The following is a 12,044-nucleotide window of genomic DNA, read 5'->3' on the forward strand; positions in this document are numbered from 1 at the left end:
CACACACACCACACACACACACACACACACACACACACACATATGTTTTTTGGGGATGAGGAGTCTAAATCCTGGCTTCTTGAGCTGGGTGCAGTGTGATCTCAGGCTCCCTCAAATTTCCACCTCCTGGGTTCAAGAGCAATTCTCATATCTCAGCCTGCTGGGTAAATTTTAAGGATTACAGGTGCTTTCCACCCGTAAAGCTAATTTTGTATTTTTTTCTAAAGTAGAGATGGGGTTTTCACCAGTTTGGTCAGGCTGATCTCGAACTCCTGACCTCAGGTGATCCACCCCCCTTGGCCTCCCCAAGTGCTGGGATTACAGACGTGAGCCACCACGCCCAGCCTGTGTCTACTATATAGTCAGTACATAATAAACATCTGCGGAATGAATAAATCCCCATGACAGTGAAATTGATTTATATTAAGTGATAATTTACTACCATTTGCATCTAAAAATTATGTATATTTGTATGTGCACACACTATCTCCAGATGAATATGTAAAAACTGATCATACTGGCTGCTCTGGCAGAAAATCTCAGTGGCTAAAGAGACTTTTCAACAAACCTTTTGTACCTCTTTAATTGTGAACCACGGATGTTTTACCTATTCAGAATACAATTCAAATCAGAAAAAATTCTGTGTTAGCCTCTTTCCCAGAATCGATGTCAACTTTACCGATCTAGTGTCCAGAAATCAGGTTATTTCCCTTTCTGAAAAACCACTATTGCACTTTTCACACTCTACACCCTTGTCCTTGCAGTGATCCTTCAACCTTCCAGGGCCTTCTCCACCTATAAGAAATTCCTCTTGAACTCAGAGGAGGAAAAAAAAGCTGTAAGACATTTTAGGAATAGGAAAATTTTAATATCACAATTATCACTGGATTACTGTTATTTTTCTTAGGTTTGATAATGGCATCATGATTATGCAGAAAAACGTCCTTAATCTTGGAAGATAATTTATGTTAAAGAATTTGGGATGGGAAGGGCCACGATGTCTACAACTGACTTTCACATGGTCCCATGAAAACAGAACTGTGTAGAAAGACAGATGTATAGACAGATACATGGTATAATAGAGATACGTCTACATGTAGACATGCAGTTTATAGGGATAAAAGTTAACATGACTAAATGTTAATTGGCAAATCTAGGCAAAGGTTATCTATTGTACTGTTCTCACTTTTCTGCTTGAAATTTTTCGAAATAACAAGTTGAGGGGTAACTTTTTAAAATCCTACTGAAGTTTCCAAAAATTAGCTCAAATGCCACCTCCTCAAAGGGCTCTTTAAGATAAATGTTGGGAAAAATGACTCCCTCTTCGGCATCGCGAAGGCACTTTACTCATGTTCATGATTCAATTGACTGAGTAAAAAAATCACGGGGCCCCTAGTTCAAGCCCACACATCTTGGTACCCTCTCACAGACACATCTCTCGGTTCATCCTCATACGTCCATCCCAGCAAGGCCTAGAACAGGATTACTGCTTAAAGAAAACAGATACTGGGATGGCCGGGTGCGGTGGTTCACACCTGTAATCCCAGCACTTTGGGAGGCCGAGGCAGGTGGATCATGAGCTCAGGAGTTCAAGACCAGCCTGACCAACATGGTGAAACCTCATCTCCACTAAAAATACAAAAATTAGCCGGGTGGTGGCGGGCGCCTGTAATCCCAGCTACTTATTAGAAGGCTGAAGCAGAGAACTGCTTGAACCTAGGAGGCGGAGGTTGCAGTGAGCCGATATCACGCCACCGCACTCCAGCCTGGGCGCCAGAGCAAGAGTCTATCTCAAAAAAAGAAAAAAGATAACACACTGGGTGGGGAATGTCCACACCTCAAGAGTGAGCAGGAAGGCCTGGGGTGAGCTTATCAAACTCCTGCCAGGCAGTTGTGGGGGAAACCGTCATGAGGACCAGACCCAAAACAGCTCATTCCCAACATACTCACTACGGACGTCCTTTTATCTTGGAGTAAGGTCCAAATTTCCCAGAATTCAATGACTGAACTGCTCCACACCTTTTCCTAATTTTCTAAACTTCCATAGGCTGAGCAATCACTCAGCCTGCCCTTTCAGACCAAGGGGCCGTATGTGTTTGAGCACGCACACATGTGGGTATGTGTGTGTTGACACAGGTCCACTCACTAGGAGACTTAATCCCATACATTCTCCACACGTTTCCCACCCCGAATACAAACACGAAAGCAGGGCTGTCTCTATAACTCCTCATTCTCAACCCTACACACAATTCTGCACGTTCAGCATCCAGCCAGAAACCTACAATTCTGACACCATTGTGCTGAGTGACGGGACAGTCCATTACCCCCGTATGTCAATGTTTCCTCTCTGGATCATCGACAAGAGGACAGCTATGGACACATCTGGGGAATACTATGGATACCCTGAAAAGCCCAGCAGACACCTGAGCTTCTGGCTGGGGACCCAGGTGTGGCAAAAGGCAGAAGCAGTAGTCGCTATCTAAGGACATAACTTTATTGGAAACAAAGAGTGGGGTGCAGAAGATGGCTAGGAGTCAGGCTCTGTGGGAGGCGGTGGCTTCTCATCATCAGGGGGACAATCGATGAAGTCGGCCAGCATGGCAGCTGTGTCATCCTGCTCCTTTTAGGCACAAAGATACAAGATTCAGAATAGTCATGAATGGTTCAGGCTGGGCAAACGTCTCCTAAGATAAGCGGCTGCCACCCACTCTCCCGGCAGCCCCACCTTCTCACCCAAGGTGCCTTCCCTGCCTGGCCCTCTCACCTTTTCCTGGAGAGCTTCAGCCTCTGTCTCTGTCTCCATCTCTTCCTCTGCAGGTGTCTCTGGTGGGGGCTGTACCCTGTCACCCCCATCCTCAGTTCCCTCTTCCAGCAGGGTTGGGGGAGCAGAGGGCTCTTCTTCAACAAGCTCTTGGGGAGGGGGGCCTGCCGAGGGGCTCCCCTCTTCCCTCTCCACCTCTCCCTGGGAGGGGAGCACTTCAGGGGCCAGGGTGGGAGCTGTGTCAGCCCCATGCTCCTCCTCTGCCCCTGGCTCCTCCACTTCCAACAGCAGCCCGGGTTCTGGTTCTGGCTCAGGCGGCACCTTTGGGGGAGACTCAGGGGGAGGCAGAGCTGGAGGCAGGGTTGGGGGTGGAGGTCCACCTTCTTCTACCTCCCCTCCTGCTGTGCCAAACTCCAGCTCTTCCACCTCTTCCAATTCTTCTTCCTCCTCCTCATCCTCCTCCTCTTCTTCTTCCTCTAACTCACCTTCTTCTTCCTCAAACTCTTCTTCAAACTCTTCTTCTTCCTCTTCTTCCTCTTCAAAATATTCCTCTTCATCCTCTTCCTCTTCCTCAAAGTCTTCTTCCTCTTCCTCTTCTTCCTCTTCTTCTTCTTCCTCTTCTTCCTCTTCCTCCTCCTCTTCATCACTGCTGTTGATATTAATAACCGTCAAATCCTCTTCCAGGGCTGGGGGTCCTCCCCCACCAGGAGTCCCTTCAGGGACCAACTGGGGTGGAGGGAGCGTCACAGGACCAGGAACAGGCGGGGGCGGAGGTGGGGGTGGCGGGAGAGGCCCTGGGGCTGCAGGAAGTTCTTCAGGCTCCTCCTTGGCTGGCACAGGAGGGGAGGCTGTTGGTGGCCCAGTGGGGGCTATAGGGGGTGGTGTGGCACCCGGGGGGGGGGGGGGGGGGGGGGGGGGGGAAGCCCCTCGGGCACGATCACCACGCTGTCATCAGAGTCACTTTCCAAGGAGATCTCCACATCAGATGCCTCCTCCTTATCATAGTGGACAAAGGCTGGTCTGGGCACTCTCCCCCCAAAAGTTTCATCTGGGGGTATAGCAGGTGGGGGAGTCCCACTAGGGGCAAGGATGGGGTCCTCATTTGAGCCTGCCCGGTGGTTCTCGGGGCCAGGAAGAAGCCGGGGAGGGACAGACACTAGGCCTGAGACAGAAAGGCCTAGGTGGTTGGCTGTGGTGGGAGGTCCAGGGCGTGCCGAGGGCACAGGGCCTGCTGAAGGCATGGGTCCTGCTGAGGGCATGGGCCCTGCTGAGGGCATGGGGCCCACGGAGGGCATGGGGCCCGGAGGATGGAAGGGTGGGGCCCTGAAGGGCGATGGGGCCTCAGGAGGGGGAACTGGAGCAGGCGTGGGGCAGGTGGGGCCCATGGGCTGCAGGGGAGGAACCCGGGGGTGGGTCAGAGCAGCACAGGTCACCAGTGCTTCTGAGCAGAAAGAGGAGACCTGAGGAAAGAAGAAAGGGCGAGTGTGAGCACCAGGAAACAAGAGACTCCAGGAACCAAAGAGGGTTTGGCCCATCACAGTTACCTCAAGGCTATCTTCTCGCTGGCCGAGGGAGAAGGCTTGCAGGGCACAGGCAAGAGGAGGTGGGCAGCGAGGAGAAGGGGCCAGCAGCAGTGCCAGCAGCAGGCAGTAGAGTTCACGACGGCAGCGGGAGCTCGTGTACGGGGAGCTGCCTAGGACCTCACCCTGCTGGACACCCATGACCAGGGGGAGGACCAGATCATGCAGTCTCTGAAAAGGACAGAGCACACCTGGAAACATCCCCAAGACCACCCAACCCTTCTCCAGAGCCTACTCCCAGGTCTGAATGGACCCACCTCTGGGCCACACCCCCCAGTGTGTACAGAGCAGGGGCCCCTCCTTCCCCCATCTCCTCATTAGTGGATGAGGCTCCACTAACCCTGTGAGTCTCCTCCTTGATGAGAGGTCCACACATGAGGATGGTCCGGCTGAGGCCTGGGGAAGAATGGTGTGTAAAGAGAAGGCTCCCAACAGGACTGACAGCAAGGGCTTCTGAAGCACATAGCCCAACGTGGGCATCAACTCTGCCACTGCCTATCTTGGCCAAGTCATTTAACTTCTCAACTAGAAAATGGGGATCATAAAAGTACCTCTACAGTAAAGGGCCACTGACAGTATTTAATTGAGACAACATAAGTAAAAAATTATAAATTTTATAATTTTGCATTTATATATTTGGGGACAATCAGTTCTCCCCTTCCCATGGGATAGGGTGGCAGGCAGTGAGATATATGGGACTCAGAGGAAAGTCATCCATTAACTGCACAGTATCCGACTAGTAACCTCTGTAGACAGGCCAGTGGTTATGGTGAGAGCAGGGAGCTCCTCCAGGCAGCCTACCCTACGGAGAATGTCGACTTCACAGGGAGGAGGCTTCCCCACGTGCTAGAACTCTGCCTGACAGAAAGTGGATACGCCAAGAATGTGCTGAACGCAGGAGGAAGCAGAGGCCTTGGAGGGGCAGTGTCAGCTACCAGAGTCCCCGGTCTAACCGCAGGACCTGAGGCCGCCTGCAGCCCTGGCAACAGGGCGGCTGCTTGGGCGCCTCCTCCTGGCCTCTCTGCAGGTTTCTGCCGGGCTCTGCATTTTACAGGCACCTTCCCCTTCACCCGCTGTTTGGGCGATCACTTATCACGGTGGACAAAGGCTGGTCTGGGCACTCTCCCCCAGAAAGTTTCATCTAGGGGTATAGTAGGTGGGGGAGTCCCACTAGGGGCAAGGATGGGGTCCCATTTGAGCCCCAGTGGTCCAGGGCACAGACCTCACCCACCTTTGAGTGCAGCCGCACACACATCACTGTTGGCATTGCTATCCCCTTTCCGGTGGCTTGGCGGGGCCATAGCTTCCCCCACATCCAGCTTTAGCTTCTTGGGGGCGCTGGGCTTCCCAGTCTGCAAACTCCCATCAGGGCTCCCCCGCGGGCTACGCAGCTGGTGGCAGAGGAAACATAAATCACATCCACAGGCAAACAAGAAGGCAGGACAGCCGCATTAGACAGTGCTGAGCAGGCACATTTGGTCAAAGGGCACAGGATGAGTCCTGAGATGGAGCCGAGGCCTCCTCACCTTAAGGGCATCAGCTGGCGGTGAGATGTCACTGAGCAGGTGGGTGAGCAGGGCCTCTCCAGAGGCTCCTCCCTGAAGCATTCCCGCCGAGGCCCCACAAACCTGCACCCACAGCTCTAACACCGCGTACACCTTGGTCCGAACCGTGCTGCGCCATGAGCAAAGAGGACGGATATGAATGGAGTGTCAACATGCCAGAAGCCGCAGCCCACCTGCACCCCTCACCCCCTCTCATCTTTATTCCCTTCCTGGATGGTCACCTGTAAGGCCTCTCCTGGCCGGGAGAGAGGGAATCTCTACCAATGCTCCAGGAATTGAGGACCTGGGGAAGCAGGCGGCTGATCAGGATCCCAAAGCGCAAGAGCCGGCTTCCACATCTGGGGCAGAGAAGGAACAGTGACCCTTGTTTCTGGCATGCCCCATCCCTTCACCACAGCCAGCCCAATCCCACTCACGCGAGGATGAGTGCAGACAGCAGGTCCAAGGCCTCAAGGTGGATAGAGGGCAGCAGCAGCAGCCGCAGGGGACCATCTCCATGCAAGCTCTGGAGAAAAAAGTGGCAAAGACAGAGTAGGGGAAGAAAGTGAGAGCCAAAGACAGAAACAGGGACAGACTATTTACATATGTACACATAGGTAAGAAACCTACCGCCGATCTCAACTCTCCCAACAAAATCAAACCCCTATCCTCTAAAATAGACCCTGGATGGAAGGTAAGAAGGATAGCTGGGCCTCTCAGCAATGACTCAGCTGATCCCCAAATTCACCCTCCCCCAAGGAAGCATTTGCTGCACTCTGACAGTGTGCACCTGTGTTGGGACACACAGAGTAACAATATTTGGACAAAAGTAGGAAGCTGTCTGGGACGATCCAGGATGACACTGTTCGGGGAGACTCAGGTCCCCAGTACTTTCCTGGTTGCCTGGTGTCCTGAGCAAGGGCTGTGAAGAGATGACAAATCCCACTTACAATATTCTTGCTACTGACGCTGAGGGTCCGGCAGATAAAATCCAGGATTTCCTGCACAGGGACGGACACGGGAGCTCCAAACTCAGAGCTAAAGAGAATCAGAGCAGGGAGACCCTCAGAGCAGGCTCCCTGGTATAACTCCCACACCCACGTTCATCTCCTTTCTCATTATGAAGGTGACACTCTCTCATCAACCCCTCCTGCTCCATGCCTCCGCTCCCTCCAACACCCCCACACACCTGAGCATGAGCCCTAGGCAGCGGGCCAGTCCCGAAAACCTCTGCCGAAGCCGGAGAAGGATATGGGCATCGCCATCTTCTGAGGACAGCAGCATCTCCACCCCAGGGCCTTCGTTCTGCACAGGAGCTGGGCAGAAGCACAACTACCCTGTACCCTGTCTTTCTTCCATCCCCTCCTCTGTCATTTCTGGTGGATAACCTGCCTGTATTCTAACCCATTATCCCCAAAAACCAACTGCCCCTTGTCTCTGGGCTCCCTCCCGTTCCTTCCTGCCACACTTCCTCAGCATTGCTGCACTGACTAGCAGCCCTGGTCCCTACCGGTCTCTGCTCCCTCATACAGGGCCCCCAGCAGGGTGTGCAGTGAGGCCAGCAGACTGTGTAGCTCCTGCTCCCAGCTCTCAGTGTGCTTCAGGCCTTGGGAAAAGCCAGCCCCTAACGAGGGCAGCCGGGAATAACACTCACAGGCCAACTGCGGGACAAAGGACAGAAACCTGGTCAGATGGGGATCCAGCCCAGCCACAGAACCCCCAGCCCCACTAACGCCCAAAAGAGATGGAGATCAGAGAGCTCTGAGGGAAACCTGAGATGGGACAATGAGGCCAAAGGACCCAGATGGGCACATGAAGGCAGGACAGAAAAGCTGAGGAGGAGCAGCGAAAGACACTCCAGACTCAGATCCCCGGGCTCTCCCTCTCCCTCCCTGCCCTTTACCTGTTGGAGCTGAGGGCTCAAGGCATCCACCCTAGACAGAAAAAATGAGGCCAGCTTGCCCTGGATGTGGAGGGAAAAAGGAAGAGGCCGGTGAGCCAGCTCTGAGAGCCAGAGATGTACACCCCATCTGTTCCCAGCAGCAGACTCTAAGCCCAGGTCTTGTTTTTCCTGTAGATACAAGAAGCAAAGCCCTCTATGGGGCATCAACACCGGGCACGGACATGCTTTCATGGTAGAAAGACTCCTCAACGCCAGCTCTGGTCCTCGGCTTCCTGCCTGCGGGGAAAGGCGTCTGGCCCTGTCCCACAGACAGCTGGGCTTCCTCCTTGAGTTTTTGCAAAAATTTTCCCTCAAGTCAAAAGGACCTAGTACTAAAAAACAATCTCCACACTCCAACTCTCTACCAGCTCACACACAAAAATGAGGGTCCAAGCTGGAAGTTAAGACACTAAACCAGAGGTACGAGGGCAGGACAAGGTCAAAAAAGAAGGCTGGCTGCTAGAGCAGAAGTAAGGCAGCAAGTCTCGGGGTAGCGATCTGTCATTCAGCACTTTCTCCGCGTGCTGTGTGAAGGTGCTAGGGCAGGAATGTCTACCCTGAGAACCACAATTTAGTTGGGTATACAATCAAAGGGGCCTGTGAACATGGATGGGGAAAAAAATTACTCCCACTAACCTATTTGTGAAATGTAGTGTTTTCTTTACTTATAAATGCAGACAAATAGCCACAGTAGTATCAGCAATACCTGTGACTGTCACTAATAGAATCATTTTCATGTCACATTGTAATTGTAACACATCCTGAAATATCATTCACATGAATCACTAATTTGCAATTACAGTCGATGTAAGACCTGCTCCTAGATCTTATTACTTAACATGTCAATAAAAAAGCACAGGCTGGGTGCAGTAGCTCACACCTGTAATCCAGGCACTTTGGGAGACCAAGGCAGGCGGATCACTGGAGCCAAGGAGTTTGAAACCAGTCTGGGCAACATGGAGAAACCCTATCTCTACTAAAAATACAAAAACTTAGCCGGATGTGGTGGCATATGCCTGTAGTCCCAGTTACTTGGGAGGCTGAGGTGGGAGGACCGCCCAAGCCCAGAACCGAGATCACGCCAGTCAGTGTACTCCAGCCTGGGTGACGAGAGTGAGCCCCTGTCTCAAAAAGAAAAAAAAAAGGCCGGGCGTGGTGGCTCATAGCTAAAATCCTGGCACTTTGGGAGACTGAGGTGGGCAGATCACGAGGTCAGGAGTTCAAGACCAGCCTGGCCAACATGGTGAAACCCCGTCTCTACTAAAAATACAAAAATTAGTTGGGCACGGTGGCAGGCACCTGTAATCCCAGCTACTTGGGAGGCAAAATTGCTTGAACCCAGGAGGCAGAAGGTGCAGTGAGCCGAGATCATGCCACTGCACTCCGGCCTGGGTGACAGAGCAAGACTCCTTCTCAGGGAAAAAAAATAATAATAATAATAATTAGTAAGGACAACAAGACAAGCATACACAAAAACAAGAATCTGGAGCCAACACTGGCAACACAGAGAGAAGGGGAAAGAGCAGGCTCACGTTTTCCCCGAGACATCCTGGTGGCGCACACCTGTAGCCCTAGCTACTTGGGAGACTGACACGGGAGGATCACTTGAGCCCAGGAGTTCAAGGTTACAGTGAGCTACAATCTTAACACTGCACTCCTGGGTCACAGAGCGAGACCCTATCTCCAAAAAAGGCTCAAAAAGCTGGGCTGAGGCCAACAGAAGTCTGCTTATGTGACTGCAATAAAGCAGTGTACGGTGAAGTGACACGGCTCTAACCACAGGTCTACCCTGGCTGACCCACAAAGCAAACCAAAGTGATGGCTCCCTTGGAACAGTTCACCCAAAACGCGCACACCCAGAGCACGTCCTGGGGCTCTCTCAAGAGTGGCTTAGTCTCTTCCCACCCATTCCGAGGAACTGCTCATCAATGTGGCAAGCCGAAGGAAATGAGTTCAAATCTCTGCAGGAATTGACCTCATGGACTCAGAATGCTTGATTCACATTACTTGGGAGGAGTAACCCTGAGCTTGGAGTCTGCAATTACCCTGAGAGTATCTGGGGAATGTAACAGAAAACACACAGACACTTCAAAACGGCAATTACCAGTTTCCCTAAGTACTAGCCTGCTAGACTGTCCAAGTGCAAATGGCCCCTGCAGCCTCTGCATAACAGATTCTTATCTGAAGTGCTGGCAACCGACAAGGCCAAATCCTCCACACCCTCAACAGAGGGAAGTTCTCCAGATGACCTTTTTTTTTTTTTTTTTTTGAGACAGGGTCTCACTCTGTCACCCAGGCTTGAGTGCGGTGCCACGGCTCACTGTTTTGTTTTTTGGTTTTTTCTTGAGACAGGGTCTCACTCTGTTACCCAGGCTACAGTGCAGTGCCACCATCTCGGCTCACTGCAACCTCCGCCTCCCAGCTTCAGGGGATCTCCTGCCTCAAAGCTCTGAGTAGCTGGAACCACAGGCGCGCACCACCAAACCCAGCTAATTGTTTTGTATTTTTGGTAGAGGTAGGGTTTCACCATGTAGGCCAGGCTGGTCTCAAACTCCTGGCAGATGACACTTGATTCTTAGGGAAATAAAGGTAGACACTCCCTGCAAGGACACAGGAACATTTGTTTGTTTGGAAAGGGCACTCAAAATGCAGGCCTTAAGTTCGATGGTCTGACGAAAGGTTGTGAATTATAGATAAATTCTCCTGACTACTCACACTGAAACTAAAAAAGCAACAGCAAAAGAACACTTAGCATTCTAGTCTCCTTAACTCTTACTATTCACACTTCTACCCGGTAAGTAACATTCAATTTCCCCTTTCATGGGGGGATGCAGGTAGATAAAGGTAATACCGAACAAAGCTGAATCAAAATAGACTTTTGCAGTAAAACCAAACCTTTGTTCAGGGACAAACTGTGGGCCTGTGTCATTTGAGAGGTTAACTTACAGAACATTTGACAAGATAACCAATTTTTACTAAACCTAGTAAAACCTCAGTAAATAACCTCTGCTAAACTTCAACAAAATCGATAAGTCACTCCAAATACCTTCTTGACAAAAAGTTCCACCCTGCCTACCCAAAGAGTCTATGAGCTGTGATGAGTGGCGTTCGCATGAAAACAAGGAACCAGCAAGGACACAACCCCACGCTCACTCAGAACCAGCATCTGCTCAGGCACTTTTCAGATACTGCGAGTAACCAGTTACTAAAGCCACAGCAGGTACCACTCCCTGATCACAGCGCTCAGGCCGGTGGAACCCTGACTCACAGTCCTTCCCAGGCCAGCAAGCTACACAGCCACTAACAATTGATTAGAGCTGCTATCTGCCCCGGTTTTACAATGACCAGATAATACAACCTTTGCTTACGTCACTTAAGTCCCTCTCAGCTGGTTTTCTCCTCTGTAAAATGCAATGATACCAATTCCACAGAATAATTACAATGATAAAATGAGACAACACATCTTACACACTCAGGAGAGTGAATGGCAGTGGGCACCCACTAGACCAGTTCCCTTTCCCTCCAAGAGCTTACTTTCTTGCTTTGGTCACAGAACCACATTAATCTCACTTTCTTTTTTTTTCTTTTTGGAGACAGAGTCTCGCTCTGCCACCCAGGCTGGAGTACAGTGGCACGATTTCGGCTCACTGCAACCTCCGCCTCCTGGGTCCAAGCAATTCTCCTGCCTCAGCCTCCCGAGCAGCTGGGACTACAGGCACACACCGCCACGCCCGGCTAATTTTTTGTATTTTAGTAGAGGCGAGGTTTCACTGTGTTGCCCAGGCTGGTCTCGAACTCCTGAGCTCATGCAATCCACCTGCCTTGGCCTCCCAAAGTGGTGGGATTACAGGCGTGAGCCACCACGCCCAGCCTCATAACCTCTTTCAAGACAACCTGAATAGCAAACTCCCCCTTGACTAACAATACTAACAGCCAATACAGTTAACTCCAGCAGTTAAACAAAAAAATTACTAATTTGCCACAAATTCTAGCTCTCTAGAGATTTGTGCTTCCATCTTAGTAAGCAGGTGTCCAATCGTTTATCAAACCAATGGTGAATATAACAAAATAAGAGAGAACATTTAATCTACAGGGAACACCTACTTGTTCTTAGGTACAGCTGACATCCAATTATACTGCAAACAACAAATGTGCCAATTACAAATGGCCCTTTAACTGTGACTGCTTCAGTAGAATCTGTAATCCATTCATGTATG

General features: G+C 51.0%; 1 protein-coding gene across 1 annotated transcript in view; it reads right to left on the bottom strand.

Annotated features, from left to right (window-relative positions):
* Positions 1-2,472: 2,472 nt before the first annotated feature.
* Positions 2,473-12,044, bottom strand: part of PELP1 (proline, glutamate and leucine rich protein 1) — a 31,419-nt gene continuing 21,847 nt past the window's right edge. Inside the window, 13 exon segments of the mRNA XM_003912130.4 lie at positions 2,473-2,620; positions 2,765-3,679; positions 3,682-4,221; positions 4,306-4,512; positions 4,682-4,737; positions 5,573-5,732; positions 5,868-6,015; positions 6,128-6,244; positions 6,323-6,411; positions 6,836-6,923; positions 7,075-7,201; positions 7,396-7,546; positions 7,789-7,848. Coding sequence (XP_003912179.3) covers positions 2,528-2,620; positions 2,765-3,679; positions 3,682-4,221; positions 4,306-4,512; positions 4,682-4,737; positions 5,573-5,732; positions 5,868-6,015; positions 6,128-6,244; positions 6,323-6,411; positions 6,836-6,923; positions 7,075-7,201; positions 7,396-7,546; positions 7,789-7,848 — 2,751 coding nt within the window. The 3' untranslated portion in view covers positions 2,473-2,527.

Source organism: Papio anubis, chromosome 17 (genome assembly GCF_008728515.1).
Source record: "Papio anubis isolate 15944 chromosome 17, Panubis1.0, whole genome shotgun sequence".
Lineage (NCBI taxonomy): Eukaryota > Metazoa > Chordata > Mammalia > Primates > Cercopithecidae > Papio > Papio anubis.